The 18811-nt window shown below is 62.7% G+C and overlaps 1 protein-coding gene across 6 annotated transcripts in view; it reads right to left on the reverse strand.

Moving 5' to 3' along the window:
• The window catches only part of KCNQ1 (potassium voltage-gated channel subfamily Q member 1), a 308703-nt gene that overhangs the window by 25089 nt on the left and 264803 nt on the right, over positions 1 to 18811 (reverse strand). For 4 of the 6 annotated variants that reach the window (XM_059150971.1, XM_059150927.1, XM_059150937.1 and 1 more), the window contains exon 16: positions 12646 to 12750. The exons of the other annotated variants lie outside the window; for them this stretch is intronic. In XM_059150971.1, coding sequence (XP_059006954.1) covers positions 12646 to 12750 — 105 coding nt within the window. The remainder of the gene's footprint in view (positions 1 to 12645; positions 12751 to 18811) is intronic. 6 annotated transcript variants of the gene reach the window in all.

The following is an 18811-nucleotide window of genomic DNA, read 5'->3' on the forward strand; positions in this document are numbered from 1 at the left end:
TTTTCCAGCTTCTAGAAGCGCTGCCTTCCTTGGTTCATGGCCCCATCCTCCACCTTCACAGCCAACAGCCAAGAATCTTCTCTCCTCTCTAGACTTTGCCTCTACTATCATGGCCTCTCCTCTGACTTTGACCTCCTCTGTCCCTCTTGTAAGGACCCTTATGATGACATTGAGCCCACCTGGACAAGCAAGGATAATCCTCATCTTGAGATCCCTGACTCAGTTGATCTGCAAAGTCTCCTTTGCTATATGAGGCGACAGGGAGTAGGACAGGACCCTGGGGCTGATATGTGACCACCATGCTCATGTGCACTTATAGAGAAAGGACACGGTTCCGGTGGAAGGTACCTGGGACCCCCTGGAGGAGGTGTCCTTCCAGGGGCACCTCAAGGGCCAGCCAGGTAAGAGGGGGAGATGCTCCAGGCAAAGAGATGAAGGTGAGCAACAGGGTGGCACCTCTGAGTGGCTTCCAAGACTTCCAGGGGGATGTGGGGAGGGAGGGAGGGAGATCAGGGCCCACCTCAAAGATCCAAAAGCCACCATGAACAGGCTAGAATGACAGTAGGGGGGGCAGACTGTCGGTGGCCATGGTATGGAGCACAGCACGATTCCGGACTTCACAGAACTCTTCAGCAGGCCTCTCTCTTCCTTGGTGTCCCCAGGGCTCTCTACCTGTCCTCCTTTGTTCTGGCTCAGGTCTGACGACCTCCCATCCCCTCGGAGCCTGGCCAGCCCCCGTGGGCCCCATGACCCCTGCCGCCAGAGCAATGTTTCAGAACAGTCAACAGCCCCCCAAAAGCTTTCGGGAGCTTCTGCTGGGGTTGGTGTGAAGACCCAAGCTGCAGAATTCTCACCGTGCACTCCAGACTCATCCTGCCAGGCCCCAGTCAGTTTCCTACCCTCCCTCCTCCCCTGCACGAGGCCTTTACGCGTGTTGAGAGCCAGAGCCAGCAGGAGAGCCAGCCCTGTAACAGCCTCCTGAGCTACAGGTCCTGGAGATGAGGACTCACAAGACACCCAGGGTGCCCAACCTTCCCTGTGAAGCAAAAGCCACGCTGCAGGGGTGACCTCACCCTCAAGCAGGGCAAGCCAAATCAGCCTTCAGATTAGAGCTGATGTCCTTGGAGAGGCTGAAGGGCTGGACGTCTGTAAACAGAAGGGGATCGAAGATCCCAACCATGGAGGTGACGGCGGAGCATGGTGGAAGCAGTGAGCCAGGAAAGGTGAGGGCCCCCGAGGCTGGGGTTCCAGAGAGAGGGGTAGACCCGGTGAGGAACAGAGCCCATTGCATGGGTCTGCAGGGAGGACACAGAGGACAGAGCGGGAGCGATCAGACAAGACCTCTACATCACCAGGAGACCCACAGTGCTGTCGCAACTACCGCCCCTCGTCAGGAGTGGAGAGCCACAGTGGGGGGAAACAAACCGACAAAATGAGGATGTGGAGGAACTGAGTGCTTCTGCAAGCAAGCTCAAGTCGATCGGCAACCAGCCTCGGCTGCCTCCACACGTGCACACAAAGGTCACAGTAACAACTTCCTCTGGCTCCCCAAGGAAGTCCACGCATTTCCAAAAGTCCGTGCCTTGGAGTAAAACAGGAAATTAATAACCAAGAGGCCCGACGAGACTGACACACACAGAGCGTCACAGGATGTAGTTCTAAATGGTGCTTTGGGTAAAGAGAAACTAAATCGCAATTAAACCTATCTAGAAGGATCTACAGTGACAGCGAGAACATAGAGACACTGTGAGACGCGGCCCAAAGGGTATTCAGAGGAACAGTGATAGCAGTTTTAGGAAATCAGAAAGGTTAAGGATAAGCTTCAACTCAAGGAGGTGGAGGGAGAACACCAAAATGATTGCAAAGAAAGAACAAGAGAGGATAAAGGAAGACATTAGCAGAACAGAAAAATTTTCATGAAAACAGAATTGACCAGTAAAACCAAAGGCTGGTTCTTTGGAGAGCCAATAATGTATGTAAGCGTTCGGCAAGTGACAAAAAATTAGGAACAGAAAGGGAGGAACATCTCTAAGAGCAGACTGAGCTGAATGCATCGTGTCCTAGAAAACTAAAAACTTGATGGGATGAATCCTTTTTTAAGGAAAAATTGTCCAGTGGCTAATGAAGGAGACGATCCCAATGAACCGAAAGCCCCTGGAAGATGTGACATGACAGTTACCTGCCCTCCTCCAGACAGGCTCAAGCCGAGCTTTTGGGGGGTGATTTCTGTAATATTTTTCGGAAGCAGGAAACATGGATCCCACGCAAAGTGTCCCAGCGCAAAGGGAAGATGGAGTGTTGCCTCATGTAGGAGATAAAGCCACACGCCCAACCTGGCCCAAACCAGCGGCAAACACAGATGCACCCTGTCCCCCCAGCACCACAGCGACACTGTAAGACAATGCACAGGATCTGGTGTCTCAGAGGCATTTCTAGAAGGCAAGGCCAGCTCGACCCTGGAGGCTGAGCAATGCACTAGCTCATGTAGTCTGCTTTGGCCCCGCCCCTGGCTTAGGGGTGTTTCCAACCTGACTCCTACCCCCACTGTGGGCAGGTGCTTCTGGGGTGTGTCTCCCGTCCCCTGCCCATCCCGGGCATTCTTACTCCGGCGGGTCGTCTGTCTCCAGCCCCTCAGTCCCCCGCTCAGGGCCAGGCGTACAGCAGGCACCTGGGGGGCCCCTGTGGAACCGAGCTGGTGTTCACGGTAGCTCCACACGGCTATGGGTGACCTTCCCCACCAACCCCGGTTCTTGCACAAATGGGGTGTGCCCCTGGGATGGGAGGGGTGGAGGGACGGGGGGGTGGGGAGAGGTCGGGAGGCAGCCGGGGTGACGGCTGAGACCCCAGCCCCCCTCCCCAGCCGGCTGACATGGATCGGACCCAGGGTCCGCAGGATCTCGAGGGGCAGGGGATTAGGTGCTCCGGAGTCGAACCAACCCATGGAGAGAAGGTGGCGTTCAGATGACCTCTCAGGGGGCAGAGAACCTGGGGCTCTGGCACAGGAAGGCAGGGGATTCTTCCCTGTGAGCCCTCACCAGATGCCTTCACCGTGTCCCTGAGTGCCTGGTAGTCCCGCGAGACCCTCGCCTCCAAGCGCCCCGGGCGGTGCAGGTAGCGGCTGGCACTGGGGGGACATGGCAGGGCCCAGCCCGAGAGAAGCACATTCTCCAAGGAACCAGGAGGACACGGTCTGAGGCCTCTCCGGGAAAGGCCCCACATTGCGACCCCAGGGCTTTTGAACCTGCTCTTTGCCTGGCCGGCTCCCTCCTGCTATGTGGGCCTCGGGTCCCACGAGACACCCTCAGAGCCCTGGAAGTCCGCTCCATCAGAACCCCCCATTCTTGCTGTTCTCAGACGGCTGTCTCGCTCGCTTGTTTCCTGATTCCTGTTTGCCCTCCCCAACACGTCACAGCCCCTTGGGGCCCCGGACCCCCGCCATCTTGGCCACCACTGATGCCTGGAGTGCGCGGGGCACGCCGGACACATGAATCAACACGCGGAGCAGTGGCTGAGAGCTAGGAGAAGACCCTCCTGAGTCCTGCTGAGCAGAAGCTCCAGGGGGAGTTCTGGCTGGTCTTTCCAAAGGGACAGGAGAGGCCTGACCTCCCTCCAGGCTGGAATGGGCAGCACAAAGAGGTGGGGGTCCTGCAGGGCTGGGGCAGGGGCGGTGGGGCTCGGCTGGAGGCGGGGCCCCTCACGCCACCTGCCTTCTGAAGTGGCAAGTGGGCTGTTCCCCCCTCCCCCCAACACAAGCCTGCTGGCCTGGGGGCAGCGGGAGGGACGCCTGTTGGGGAGGGCGTGGAGGGGACTGTGGTGGCAGCTGAGAGCAGGGCCTGGCAGGCTCAGGGGAAGGCCTGGGGAGGGGGACTCCGGGCAGCTGGCGCTGAGGACCTGTGGCCTGACAGGTGGGGCGGGGTGCGGGCCCGGCAGCTGAGCTGGAACAACTGGCGTCAGGGTGGGCCCCTGGGGCCACGTCACGGTGCCTGAGCTGTGTGCACCAGTGCGGGGGGTGGCGGCCGCGGGGGACCCGGTGCAGGAGAGGGGACAATGGGGGTCCCTCTGCCCGCCCCCCACCGTGGCGACGTGCCGTGCGGGCCCCCAGCATCGGGCTCAGACGTGTCACCGGCTTGGCCATCTGAGAAAGGCCTCGGTCTGCCTTTCCGAGCGCTCCTGGGCAGCCCTGGGGTCTGCACACAGTGGGGACAGGCGAAACAGGGTTCAGCACATGTGTGTCCCACTCTAGGGGACAGGAGAGGCGGGGCTCCCTCAGTGTGGACGCAGGCCGGAGAAGGGACGGAACTCGTGGTTTTTGTTTTTTGGTTTTTTTGACAGTCCTGCAACTTCCCTGACAAGACACTCACTCAGATGTTACTGTGTTTGTGCCAGAAAAAGAGAAGCTGGTTTTGTGGATAACAGGGATTCGGGGACGGCAAAGAGTTAAACCAAGTAGGTTCTCCCGCGGGCCTTCTCAGGGCATTTGACACTCAAATAAGCATGTTCTGTGCAAAGGTGAGGGAGTGGGGCACAGTGGAGAAGGGAAAGTGTCTCCAGAAGGTTCCTGAGACTCTCCTGACCACAAACCCACGGTCCGAACTCTGAGCAACACGTCCCAAGGACTCGGGTTGCCTTCAGAGCGATGCTCTGCTCCGCTCTGGACCCTGGGTGGGAAGGACCGGCCCCGTGTGCGGCTCTGCTCCCTGCTCCCCACCCTCGGAGGCTCCCACACGCTCTGTGGAGCTGGGACGGCCCCCACTTCAAGCCCCGGGCTCTGCCCTGTGGCCACGGAGCCCTGGCTGAGCCTCAGGAAGGCCCCAGGACCTGAAATTGGGGAACCTGCTCTTCCCCTGGGTGGGTGGACGGAGGGCAGGGAGGGCGGGCAGGCGCAGCTCGGGACCCTACGTGGCTGCCACGTTGGGGTCAGCTTGGCTCTGGGGCCACTGAAGTCTGTCAAGGCCGGGGGGAGGGGCGCCGACACGGCCCTGGTCCTGGGGTATGACGGGGGTTCAAGGTAGCGCTCAGAAACTGGCTGGAGCCACGGAAAGAGCCGTCGTGGGTTCTGTCCAATGTAGTTAAAAACATCTGACTGTGACCACAAAAATGCTGGCATCCGGGTCTGCTGCAAAAACATTTTCATGTGAAATGCAAACGCGCTGCTGCCTGAGGAGCTCGGCATTAACCCTTGGAAGGGAGCGCAGGCAAGGCCACGGCCCGGCCCCCGCAGCCACGAGGCCCGGCCCGGCCCCCCACCCCTGGCGCAGGTGCAGGGCGTGCAGAACGCCCCTGGGCTCCGCTGCCCCGAGTGCACCCTGCTCGGCCTCCGTCCTCTGTGTGCTCACGGCGTGGCGACAGCTCCGTCTGGGGCGTGACTTCCAGGGGCAGAGGGGCGGCCCCTCCTGGGGCCAGGCCGTGGCTCACAGGCGCACGGGCACCCACTCAACAGGGTGTTGGGGGCGGCACACAGCTCGAGGCACATGCAGTGAAGCTCGCGGGGTCCGGGGGCATCCTGGAGTTGGGGGAGAGACGCAGTGATGAAAGGCAGAGGGCACCTGGGGTCCAGGGGGGCCTCTGAGAGGGGACGCGTCTGAGGGATGAGTGGGAGGGTCGCGGGAGACGAAGGCCCCCCAGTGGGCGCGCACAGCTAGTCCCGGGAGCCACGGCCCCGCGGCCGCCCTCGGGCAAGCGCCCCCCTCCTCCGACACGCTGCTGCCTCAGCACGGTCCCGCCATGTGGCTCCCTGTCCCCCTCCAGGGCCGCAGGGCGAGCTCAGCTTTCTGGCGTGGGCGGAGGGAGGCCTGTCCCACACCAGGGCCTGGTGCTCCGGGAGCCATTCTGGGCGGGGTGATCGCAGGGCCGGAGGACAAGCCGAACCCCCATTCTGATGGCCTTCGAAAGTCTGCCCAGACCGGCGGGGCAGCCCCGGGGGCCCTCAGCATCCCCAGCACTGAGCACTACTCTCCTATTTAGTCCTCGCCAGCGCGCCCTCCACGGCCCGCCTTCCCAGGCCTGAATCTGGGGGCGCCTGGCCCAGCGGCCGTCGTCGTGGCCGTGGCACTTTCTCCTGCCGTGTGTGAGCCCGCTGCACGCCGAGGCCCGGTCTGTGTGCGCTCTCGCTGCGTACGCCGCGCAGGGGTGGCCCCAGAACGGGGAGATCGAGTCTCACTCCCTGAAACGGGCCATGCTGGGAGGGAGTGCGCTGAAGGGCCTCGGGCCGGCCACCGTGTCCAGGCCGGGCCTCCAGCTGTCCACATTCATCTTGCGCGGGCGACCCTCACCCAGGGCTGTGTGTACACTCTGGCCCCCAGTGCCAGGGGCCGCCTGCCAGGGAATGTGTCCAGCTGGTCCAGCCCCCCGGGCCCGCCACCCCCCGCCCCCAACAGGTGCGGGTGACTCAGCGCAGGCAGCTGTCGGTACAGCCCGGAGACCCCTGAGCAGCCTCGGCCGAGGGCGGGGCCTCCGAGTTCCGGGGGATTCTGGCCCGAGGGTGTGGGGGTAGCTCAGCCCGGGGCCTCAGTCTCCTTCTCTGCCCCCACTCTTGTGGGGCCTCCAGCGCCTCCTGCTCCTTTTTGGCGGGCAGAGGGGGTGGGTGGGGGGTCCTCCAGGGAGGGGCTCAGATCACCCTTTCGTTCGCACAGGCCTGGGCCTGGGGGTGTGGACGGTGCCAGTGCCGTGGGACGATGTTGGCAGGCCAGGCTGTCCCGAGAGCCCTGTCTTCCTTGGGGTTGGCCACTGCAACAGGATGCTCTGTCCCCACTCCCGAAGGCTCTGGAAGGGGCACCAGGGACCTGGATGTACAGAGGAAGAGGAGCTCTAAGACCTCCTTTGACTCTGGGCCAGGATAAGGGCCCCAGCCTGTCTCCTTGGAACCTAGCGACGCACATCGGGCCCCTCACGGAGCCCAGGGCCCCATGGGGGCCCCTGTGCGGCTGTGCGCGAGCCAGAGCTGCAGACTCGACACACTTTCTCCCCACGGCGGCCCCGGACGCAGGGGGTCAGGCAGGCCAGGAAGCAGATGCGGAGCACCTTCTCACGAGCGGGGAAGAGTCCCGAAGGGATATGGCTCAACACGTAGGCCTTGGCAGGATGACAGACTTGTTTGCTCTGAGGTGCATGGAACAGGGAGGGAAGCCAGCCTTGAGGGCTCGAGGCCCACACAGTCCTTCTCTGAGGGGTCCTTGCTCGAATCTCTCCGCCGAGTCTGCCGGTCTGCGCGCTCCCTACCTCCCTCCCCTCTGTCCGTCTTCCGTCCCGTCCACGACGCATCCATTCACCCACCTACCTACCTCGCTCCACCGCCCCGTCCCCTCCGCCCGTCCGTCCATCTGTCCATCCGTCCGTCCACCCACCCACTCACCACCTACCATCCACCCTTCCACTGCGTCATCCCATTAGTCCGTCCAACCCTCCGCCCACCCACTCCCCGGCTGTCCATCCCTCCACCATCCCAGTCCGTCCATCTGTCCATCCGTCCGCTCACCTGTCCGTCACCCGACCCCCACTCACACCCACCCCTCCACCATCCCGTCGCGTCCATCCGTCCGTCCATCTGTCCGTCCATCCGTCCGCTCACCTGTCCATCACCTGACCCCCCACTCACACCCACCCCTCCATCATCCCAGTCCGTCCATCTGTCCATCCGTCCGCTCACCTGTCCATCACCCGACCCCCACTCACACCCACCCCTCCACCATCCTGTCGCGTCCATCCGTCCGTCCATCCGTCTGCTCACCTGTCCATCACCTGACCCCCACTCACACCCACCCCTCCACCATCCCAGTCCGTCCATCTGTCCATCCGTCCGTCCGTCCGTCCACTCACCTGTCCATCACCCGACCCCCACTCACACCCACCCCTCCACCATCCTGTCGCGTCCGTCCGTCCGTCCGTCCGTCCATCCCTCCACCATCCGTCCGTCCGTCCGTCTGTCTACCCTCTCTCCTCCCCCCTTCCTTTCCTTCCTCGTGTCCCTTTCTTCCCGTTCTCCGCGTCCGAAGCTTTCTCTCTACCTCCCCAGCCACCCAGGGCCCAACCGCACTGACTCACACCACCCCGCCCCGCCCCTGCCACGGGCCCGAGTGCCCGCTTTCCCTCTTTCTGTCAGCAGTGCGCAGCCGCCTCCTGGGTATCTCGTAGCAATGGCAAGACGATCAAAAGGCCTTGAGGACGCAGCCACTGGCCTCTGGAGGGACAGTCGCCACCAGCTAAAAACAGACCAGGACCAAGATGCTCTACTCCGTCTCTGTCTCTTGAGCCCCCGCCTCTCTCCGCAGGGGACACACCCCACGAGGCCGAAAGGCCCCAGATCAGAGGAGATTACGGGGACGGGCCCTGGTGGTGGGGTCAGGGCTCGGTGACCAGGTATGGGGTGGATGGAGAGGGGGCTCTCAGGGTCTTGGGTGACGTTGTGCGTGGGGCCATCTGCTGAGAAGGCCAGCACCCGAGGCGGGCGGCCTGGGGAGAGGAAGCGGAAGCACCTGGTCTTGGCCCAGCGGGTGTGGAACATGGCGGCCACCGATGTGGGCTGGGCCCGTGCTGGCATCCTGGGATCATGTGGGCTTGAAGTGGCATTTACGGGGTGGTCAGAGCCCCCACTGAACTTCCTGGGCGCTGGTGAGCTGGGGTAGATGCCGTCTGCTCCTGCCTGCCCCTCTGACCTGCACCGACAGGGAGACGGCGGTGGGGCTTGGCTTGGCCTTTGTTTGTGGTCAGTTCATCCGGACAGCAGGGCCACCACAGACTTGGCCCAGCACTTTCTGCATGCCAGGCTCTGGTCCAGGCACAGGGCTTTGGGAGGGACAGGTCCACACCAGCCCTGACATGGCGGGACTTCTGTTCCTGGTGGGGAGCCGGCCACCCCAGCCAGGGCTCTGGGGTCAGAGACCCAAAGGTGGCGCAGGGATCAGGGTATCGGTTGGGAGAGAAGCAGGAGCGACCTGCGGCCCCAGGTGGGCCTGCGTGGCTGGCCGGCCATGGTCCAGCTCCAGAGTGCCCTTTGCATGGGCCGAGGGGCCTAGGACAAGTCCCCTGGAGGCTGGCGGGCCACACGGGAGCTTCCGGCAGGTAAGGCTAGGAGGGCCGTGTGAGGCTGTGGGGCCCATGGGCCGTGGAAAGGCGCCTGGATTGCATTCCAGGAAGAAGGGGCTTTAGGCAGGGAGCGCATGGTCTGGTTTATGTTTGAAACGTCCCTCTGGCCACTGCGCGGAGACAGGAATGTCGGGGGGAGAGGGAAGGCCGGCGCCCCTTGGGATGGGCCGGCCCTCATCTTTGGGAAGGAAGGCTGCATGTGTACATGCTGTTCCCGCCAGCCGGAAATGCCCTTCCGGCCCTGGCAGAGGCTGCCGCGGAAGGAGGCTGGGTCTGCAGTCCCTTCCCCGTTACTTAGGGCCCGTGCCCCCGGGTGTCTTCCCTCCCTCTTTCCATACCTCCGTCTTCTCAGCTTCAAATGACCTTGGTGAACCCCCCCTGCAGGGCTACAGTGAACCTGACTGACCTCAGGGCCCGCCTCTTCCAGGCAGCCCTCCCTGGGTACCCACAGCTCAGGTGATTTCCTCCTCCTGGGCATCTCTGCCCTTTGGACATTACAGGGACACTGGACACGCAGCAGCCCCTCACCTCTGTGGACGGCTAGCCCAACAGACAAGGAGTTCACTGTGGGGGCACTAGGCTTTGGGTCCTGCCGTGTTCCCCCAGCAGAGCCAGGAGCCACGTGCCCGAGGGCCACTCCACAGGGCATAAACAGCAGCGAGTCCCTCACTGGGGCCAAGGACATGGCCCCCAATGCCCTGGCCTCTGCAGTCCGGGACTCAGGACCCCTGTGGGTGTGTGTGGGGTCTCCCTCCCCACGGACAGTCCAGACCCCGTGTGCAATTAGGGCCTGTTTTTGCTGATAGGACAGTTGTGTATGTCCCGGTGTGGCAGGCAGCCAGACGGGCAGCAAGGAGCTGGGGCCTGGTCCTGCTGTCAGGGTGGGGCTGGGAACAGAGCCCTCGTCTCCGTCCCAGATCACCAGGAGGGATGAAGAGAAGGGGGAGGGGGGAGAGGGGGAGGGAGGAAGTCCGTGCACTGGATCCGTGTGTGTGTGCAGGCCTGCGCAGGCTGCTCACACTCCAGGGTCCTGCTCTAACCCTAGGGCGGGCTGTCTTACACCGAGGCAGGGGTGAGGCCCAGAGGGGTTTGGAGACCCTCCAGAGTAGGGGTGCTGGAGGTACTGCAGGATGCGCAGCTAAAAATTGGGATTTTTAGATAAACCATGACCTTTTCTTTAGCATAAAATGTCGTAGGAAATATCTGGGAATACACTTACACAAAAACCCTCATTCATCCGAGGTGTCCTACATTTTTTCCCTCTTTTGCTAGAACTGGTGACCTTCTCAGAGGCCCTGTGGCTCGGGAGGGGCTTCCGGACTTGGGGCCCCCAGCGGTCCCTGGGCTACGAGGCCTGCTTTCGGGGTGCGGCCCCGTCTCCCTGCTGCGGGGACTGGCCTGGCTTTTCGGTTCCCCCTTCAGAGCAGCGCTGGGGACGGGGTCCCCGTGGGCCAGCCCACACTCCTCACTTCCCTCTGCCCTTCTCGGGTCCCGCGGAGCCCACTGGGTCAGAAAGTCTCAGCCCCCGCGCCCCTACTGCTGGCCAGCGGAGGAGGCTTCCCGATCTCCCTCGGGCAGGCCGGTCCCAGGGAGGAATTCTAACCGCAGTCCCCTGGCCACCTTCCCTCCGACCTCCAGGCCTGGAAATCCTGCACCGCCCCGCTCAGACAGCAGCCCCGAGCCACGGGCCTACCACCCAACGTGGCCCATGGGCTGTTGAAAGCCCTTCGCCGCCTTCCGCACCTCTGAGCCCTGGATCCAGACACACCTGAAGCCACTTCTCTCTGGGACTTGGCTGGTATGGGAGTCAGCACGTCGCCTTCCTCATGCTGGCAGTTTTGGGGTGAGTTTCTATTTCTTGAAATCGAAAGTTGGGTTTCAGGACCAGATTTCTGGGTGAGGGCTCAGTGCAGGGGTGAGACTGCCCGATTTGGCTTCCCTAAGGAGGGGTTGACACAGCAGGGGCCTGCAGGGCAGGCTGAGGGGCAGCGGGGAAGGAGCGTGGTGGGCCCGTGGGGCTGGATGCGGGGTTCACCTGGGACTGGCCCGTGCTGCTGCTGGGCGTTGAGCTGGGACGGCTCCGAGGCGACACCTGCCCCTGCAGCCACCCATGGGACAGTGCACAGGTCTGCACGGCCCCTCCCGTGCCAGGACCACCACTGGGACTTGGCATGACTCGTCCCCATTCTGCAGGTAAGGAAACTGAGGCTAGAACCCTCAACCTGCATGAGGTGGCACTACAGGTCAGAGGCAAGGCTGGGGCTGGAACCCCCGCTGCCAGAACCCCCGGGCCCAAGAGTCGGGGCTGGGAACTTGGGAGGGGGCTGTTGGGGACTGAGAGGTGGGCGGGGCCGTGCGCTGGCCAAGTGACCCTGGCGGAGAGAGTGGGCGCCTCTGCCATCATGGTGAGAATGAGTCCGGCCTGCCCACCAGCCCATGGGGACGAGAGACCCTGACTCATGGCATGTTCTTGTGGCCCTGGCGAGCACCAGCACCCCTGCGGGCGCCTGCGTGAAATCTGATGGTGGTGACGTGGCCTCACCGACAGTGGCCTCGGCGAGAGCTCCCTCGTCTCCAGGTACCGTGGACCCTCTCCGCTCCCCGTTACGTTACAGACAGGACGACAGTCTCAGCAACGCGACCTCTCCCACTGCCGCCAAGCTGCCCCTTCCGGTCCTCCCAGCAGCCCTGCCACCCCGGAAGCAGAAGGTAGGACAGACTCAGGAGGCCTCCGCCCTGCCCTGTGCGGTCCCACAGACGCCGTAGCCGGTGGCAGCTCGCGCCGACGGGCTGGGCGCCATGGGAAGGGCTTCACCATGGGAAGGGCTCTGCATTTAATCCTCCCTGCCCTGGGGGAGTCTGGGCAGGTGTCCCCAGAACCATAGCCTGACAGAGGGCGAGAGGCTAGCTGCCCAGACCCCAGACGGCAGATCACCCTGGCCGGGATCCCTGGGGATGACGGGCCATGTGCCTCGGGCTGACTCCACCCGAGGGGAGAAGGTCTCGGGCTCAGGGGCTTCCCACCAGCCGTGCGGGAGGGGGGCACGGTGTGATGGCAGGGGGGTCCCCTGGCCAGGCTGTGGCACAACCGAAGTATGTGGTATGGGACAGAGACATCCTGGTGAGCCGGGGGCCGGGGTCGTGCCGAGGCCAGGCCCACCAAATGCCATGCTGAGAAACTGCCTGCAGCACCGAGGGGGTAGTGGGGACACAGGACGGGGGGTGAGGTTCTCACCTATCCCTCTGCCACACGGGCGTGTCTTCCCCGTGGGCTCCCAGCCGCCAGCCCCGTGCTTCCAGACAAGCCCTCGGAACCAGAGCCCCCCACACAGGGACACATGGTGTCCGTCAGGGCAGTGGCTGGTACCCCACCCATCACAGCTGACACAGCTTAATGCCAGCAAGCCCATCCGCGCTCGGACCCCGAGCAAACATCTGAAAACGCTCGGAACATGAAAGAGGGGCCAGGCTGACCAGAGACAGAGGATCAGGAAGCGAGGTGATCTCAAGATGTGAAAATGTATCTGGAATCCCCGGAAAGATTCCAGAAACTGTTACACCCACCAGGCAAGGGCAGGAGCAGACCCCCAATGGGAGAGAGCAAGAGGACAGGACACTGGAGACAGGGCGGCCGATGCAACGCCACCGACCAAGGTCGAGGACATAATCCTACAAGTAGAAAAGAGAGAAAGAGACATCGAAGATTCATTTAAAATGTCTTCCCTCTGGTTAAGAGGAATTCAGAAGAGATAACAAGGATATGTCATGAAGAACATGGTCAGAAATAATAAAGAGAACCTTCTGGCATTCAAGGACTCAAGTCCCCAGAGGGTCTGCCGGATACTACACACCCTCGGTGGACAAAGTCGGCCGCGAGGGAACCTCGCTGGGAAAGGCAGCCCCCCAGGCTAGGATGTAGATACAGACGAATTCCAGGGAACAGAGCAAGGGGATTCTTGGGGCTAAGGCAGGCAGGAGAGGTAGCACACAAAGTCTGGAGGCCAGAAGACCTCGGGATGGGCCTGCACGAAAACTTGCAGTTCTACACCTGGTTCAACTACCGACAGGCACGAGGATTGAGTGAAGCTATTTCCGGATGTGCTGAGCACTCAGAATGCTTGCCTTCCACGCCACGCGTCTCTTCCTGGGAAGCCACACGATCTAGGGACAGGAAGTCCCACCTGGGATCGTCCTGAAGGCAAGTTCTAGGCTGATGCTAGCCAGGAGGCTTCAGGAGGACAAGCCCCGATTGGAGTAGGAAAGAAGGCGGGATCCAAAGGGAACAGGGCCAGGACACGGCGGGGTGGGGGCGGGCGGCCGAGAGGCAGGACAGCAGCCTGGATCTGGGCACGTGGAGGGGACAAGGGGAGAAAGACAGCAAGGTCTACGGGACCCTCCAGAGCTGACCCCTCGAGGAAGAAATCTGTCTAACCAAGAGAGTCATCAGAACTGAAATAAAGTACAGAGGAGTGGGCGGCAGGTGAGCCCGACGCCATCTTAACGCGGAATCAAGGTAAACCCGTGGCGGGGAGTAGGGCCTGGCCAGGGCTAGTGGTCCTGACCACAACACGGACACGACTCACCCGGGAGGCAGCGAGGCGGGCCGGGTCTCAGCCTCGCTCACCACCACGTGACGTTGAAAGACCACAGAACCCACAAGGACTCCTACTTCCCACATTTTAGGATGCTCCCCTGCCCCCAGACCTGAAAGTGATGTTTAGAAATGAGCGTCTCCTTTGGTGAAGAAACGTTCATCTACATTCAGCACTTTTTGATTTCACTCTTTTCTTTGTTGAGAAAAATGAATGAATCAGAAGTAGCACTACCGTATTTATAATAATTTCTGGCTGTCTGTCCCCCATCCTGCCATCCGTCCACGCACACGCGCGCGTATGTCCAGCCCCACCCTTCAGCCACACACCCATTTAGCGACTACGTCTTCTCCCACTGTTGTTTTCTGGGCAACATGCACCCCCGTGTCTCAGACGCGGCCCCTCACATTAAAGATGGGTGTTTCTGAGATAACAAGGGTTATCCTCAGGGACAGAAGGGAAGCTCTGGAGGTTTTCACTTTTGGTTTTGGACCTTTCTGTGCTGTTTGAATTTTCTAGACATTCAAGTAGACCTAAAACATCTATCTGAACACTTTCGTTGAATGAAATTAGTGACTGTCATGTATGAAGAAATTAGGGTCTTTCTGTTTCCTCCTCGTCAGGCCCGCACTGAAACCGGAAATTCATAGCAACCCGGAGAGCTAGTTTCAGGCACCCCTCCCTCGGAGGTCTCCCCCGGTCCTCCGGCCCTGTCCCCATGCCCTGCTCTGCTCCTGCGCGGTCGGTATCTGGGTCTGGTGTTTCTGATGGGGGGCAGCCCCGTCAGGCCAGGGGCGCCGTCCTGTCCCCCAGCAGCGGCGGCACATTCCCTGCCTGGGACCGGTGAGGAGCTTGGGCAGGGGCGGCGGACGCCGGGTCAGCCTGGAGACGGTCGCCTCAAGCCGCAGCCCACCAGGCTCTCGAGGCCCCAGGCAGATGGCGTCCAACCTCTGTCTGGCGCTTGGCAGGGGGCGGGGAAGACAAACCCACAACAGTGCCCACAGTGGTGCCCACAAGAGGGGGCGGGAGCCGAGAGCTTCCACCTTGCCACATGCCGGGCGCCTGGCCAGGTGCAGTGCAGACAGGGCTGCAGGTAACCCTGGCCCGGGGCCCGGAGTCCGTGTCCCCCCCCCCCCCCCCCCCCCGTCTCCTCCTTACAGACGCAGAAGCCAAGGCTCAGAGGGGCCGCGTGGGGGGCCTGGGGTCACGCCGCTAGGAAGCGGGGAGGCAAGGGTCCGCACCCGGCCTTCTCTGCTGGGAATGCCACTCGCGCCCCCGACAGGCGAGATGGCGGCGCTTCGGGGAGCTGGGGAGGCCCGGGAAGGAGGCTTCGGGATGGCGACGGGGGAGGCGCACGGGCTGGGGCAGCAGTGGCGCCGCAGACCCGGAGGTGGGTGGCCGGGCTGCTCTCTGCGCTCCGGAAGGCAGGGCCGCCGTCCTCCGGGCCTCCTGAAGGCAGGGGACCGCAGAGACAGAGGCGGGCGAGGCGGTGGGGTGGGCTGTCGCCAGGAGACCCAAGACGCGAGGCGCGGCGCGGTCACCCCACATCCTGGTCTGCCCCCGCCCCAGCTGGGCGGCCCCTGAGGGCGGCCGAGCAAGGGGGCCGAGAGGGGTCACTGAGGCCCGCATGTGGGGGGAGTCGCGGAAGAGGACGGGAGAGAGTGGGGTGGGGTGACGGGGGGGGGGCCGGGAAGACTGGGGGCGTCCTGGGGAGTCCCGGAGCTCGGGGAGGCCGGGGCTCCGGGCAGGTCTGGGGCGAGCTCCGTCAGGGGACCGCACTGGGCCGCGCCCGGCCTGCCTCGAGGCCACGCGTCCCGGGCAGGCCGCCGTGCCCGGTGCGGAGCAGGAGGGCCCCGCCCGGCGGTGGCCGGCCCAAGGAGGGCCGAGGGCCTGCGGGGCGTGTTCCAGCGAGAGATTTCTTAGTGAAACAAAAGCATATTTTTTCAGGCGGCACGGCCTGTGCAGTTACCTCATGACGTCGCCTTGGCCCGGGGCCCAGAGCAGGCGGCGGGGAGGCCTGGCCGGCGGGCGGCTCGAACCCTCTCCCGCGCGGTCCCCGCGGCCCTCCTTATCTGGTCCCCGACATCAAAGCGGGGGCCTTTCATGAGCGAGTGCAAACAGCACAGCGAGGCCCCCGGGCCAATTAGCTCCGGGGCGGGCGGGAGGCCTTTCAGAGGGAGGCCGGGCTCCTCCGGGCCGCGGCAGCTCGTCAAACTCGATGAAATATTTGCCCAAAGCTCATTATAATAATGAACCTGCATTTCTTTCCCCAAGAGAATAATTAGCAGACTTCCAAATGGCTCAAAGCGGCAATTTAAAAACTGCCCCCCCCGCCCCCTGCCCCCCCCGCCCCCCCGTTCACTGTCGCATTTAGTTCATTTTGTGACAAGGAAATGTTGACGCTTCTGGGAAGAGCCGCGACTCTCTCGCGCCCGGCCCGAGCGGCCACTTGGCTGGGTCCCTCTGCCTCTGGGCCGCTCCCCCGTCTCTAAATGGGGAGCCGGTGTGGAGGCTGGACAGGCTGAAGGCCTAGGAGAGGCTCTGGAGCCGGGGCTGGGGAGGGCATCACGAGGAGCCCCAACTCGGGGAGTGACCTCGAAGGGGGCCCCGAGCCTCACTGTGCCCCCGGCAGTGGCCCGAGGCTGCCCAGCCCACGGAGGGAATGGGTTGGGGTGTGCGGCCGGCAGGCAGGCTGGGAGTGGGTCCGGAGAGGGAGCCCCGGGGAGACACCCTGCCCACCCTACACGAGGCACAGTCTTCCCAGTGGCTCCCAGCAAGCAGAGCGGCAAGGTCCCGGTGCCTGGCCACTGACCCAGCCTGGACGAGAGGGTCGAGCGGGCCCCAGGTCCCCCAGCCCAGCTCGGGGTCACCGTGCTTCCCAGACAAGGTGGCCCAGACCCTCAGACTCTCTTCCCCTCCATGCTTCCTGCTTCCCCTTTCCCCCTTGTTGGAACAAGAACCACTCAGGACGGAACGTTTTGGAAAATAGAGAAAAATCTCCTCAAACGTGCAGCTGGAGGCCCACCCCCAGGAGACCGACGGCAGGCACAGCCCATGCTCCTGCGAGGTGGTGTTCGACTCGCACACACGTACACTGCCCGCGGGGACCGGGCGGTGCCCTGTTCGTCTCCGAGTCACCTCGTACACCGGGCCTTCTCCCAGGTCCCTGGAAGCATCACACCGTCCCCCCTGCTCGAAAGTCGGCCGGGCGGTCCGTTTCTGATGTTTCACTGTTAAAACAAGACTGTGATCGGCCGGTTTGCTTCAACTGGTGTTTGGGTCACCTCGGATCTGTTTTTGGGGCAGACGCCTGGGCGGACGGTGACAGGGTCACAGTGAGAGCCGCAGTCTGACCCACGTCATCGGAACACTTTCTGGAAGGGGCACCAGAGTCTAGGCCCATCTCGTCTGGGCGTCACCAGCACAGAACTCACATTCATTTTTGCTGACCTCGCATCTCTCCATTTAGGTTTTTAGACCGAGGGTTTGCGAGCTTTTCTGTCAAGGGCCAGGTGGCAAATATCTTAGGTGTTGAGGGTCTCATGGTCTCTGTTATGGCTCCTGGGCTCTGCCGTTGCCTCGGGAGGGTGGCCAGATGTGGATCCTACATGAGTGGGCATGGCTGTGTTCTAATAAAACTTTATTTAGAGAAGCAGTTCGGGGGCCGGATCAGACCTCCAGGCTGTGGTTGACCAGCCCTGTCTTTGAGGACAGAAGCAGTGAAGCCTCTTTTCAGTCTTTGTGACCCTTCATTTTGTGAACCCTCCTTCCAGTTCTTGGACACCCCCTTTATGCTTTTTTACTAAAAAACATCTTTCCATCGTCACCTGCGGTTTTTGGTGGGAAGGGTCTGGCAGGGAGGGGCATAGCGGGGCAGCCTGGCTCCCTGTTTCCGGCTCTTCGCCCCATAGCAGAGCTGGATGGAGGCCCCCACTGTCTGCTGCCTGTGGGCTGGCTACTCACACCTTCTTCCCACTTGTGCCTTTACAACGGTTTCGATTTTGCATCTACGGCCTCATCACCTTCGGTGTCTCGCTCGTGTCCCTACAGTGATGCAGTAGCTTAAATTTTCCCCCCAAACAGCTGGTGTCACCAACGTCCTATCTGGTTTGTGATGCTGCCCAGTCTCCCCGGTGCAAAGCGTTATCACTGGTCCCCTGCAAAAAGCCCTGCGGGTTGGGGACAAAGCCTACCGTGTGGCTCAGAGCTATGAGGCTGTGCGCCCAGGCGTCCTCGAGGACCATGGAAGGGTGGTGGTGCCTGCTGCACCGGAGGCAATCAGGGCACCTGGCGCTGGGGGTGTGGCGTCAGGCTCCCAGGTGAGGCTGGTCCCACCCGTCTAAGAGCCGTGACCAGGACGTGGATGGCGGCTCGCCGCTCCGACTGGGAAGGGCAGCCCCGACCCCTGGCTGCCCCCCCAGAAATCATACCGCCTTCCTCATTTCCTTGTTCTCCCCGGGAGCTCCAGCTCCATCTGGCACCCCAGAAAAGCCCCCCAGTGCTTTGCTCCAGGGCCACACAAGCCCAAGGCCTGAGCCCGAGGTGGGCACGGCTATCTGCACCCTGCCCGTCTGCCAGGGGCACATGGCTCTGCTGCGGGCGCGAGTGCCCACCGTCCCCTCAGCACCACTGTGCCACCGTGCCTGCCGCTCTCGGCGCTCAGCGAACGGGTCATCCTGTGGGCAGCGTGACCCTGGGGTGCCGGAGCGCTCCAAGCCCCAGTTCCCTCTCACAAGGTGACTTCACGGAGGCCGATGTCGGAGAGGAGTCGCATCTGTGGGTGGGGTGGAGAGCCGGTGCTGGGCGCGCTGGGAACAGGGCACCTGCCGCCTTCTCTTCCGACTGGCTATCGGCTATCGTGGAGAACCGAGCGACCCCTGAAACACCTCCAACTTGAGATGCAGAAGCAGTTCCTGGTTCTTTCCGCACGCAGGGGTGCCCACAACACCACGGCGGGCAGGGCACCTGCCCCCTCTGGCCTGCCCCTTGGCCCCCAGCAACTTGTGGCTCTGCCTTGCACGGGTCTGGGGGTTGAAACGAATGGGCCCTGCCAGGGGTCACAGCAGAGGACCCAAAGTGGCTCCACACCCCGGGCTGGCCACTGACCTTGGGGCTGTGGGCTTGGCAGCCGGCGCCAG

The sequence above is a fragment of the Mustela lutreola genome, chromosome 1 (assembly GCF_030435805.1).
Source record: "Mustela lutreola isolate mMusLut2 chromosome 1, mMusLut2.pri, whole genome shotgun sequence".
NCBI classification, from domain to species: domain Eukaryota; kingdom Metazoa; phylum Chordata; class Mammalia; order Carnivora; family Mustelidae; genus Mustela; species Mustela lutreola.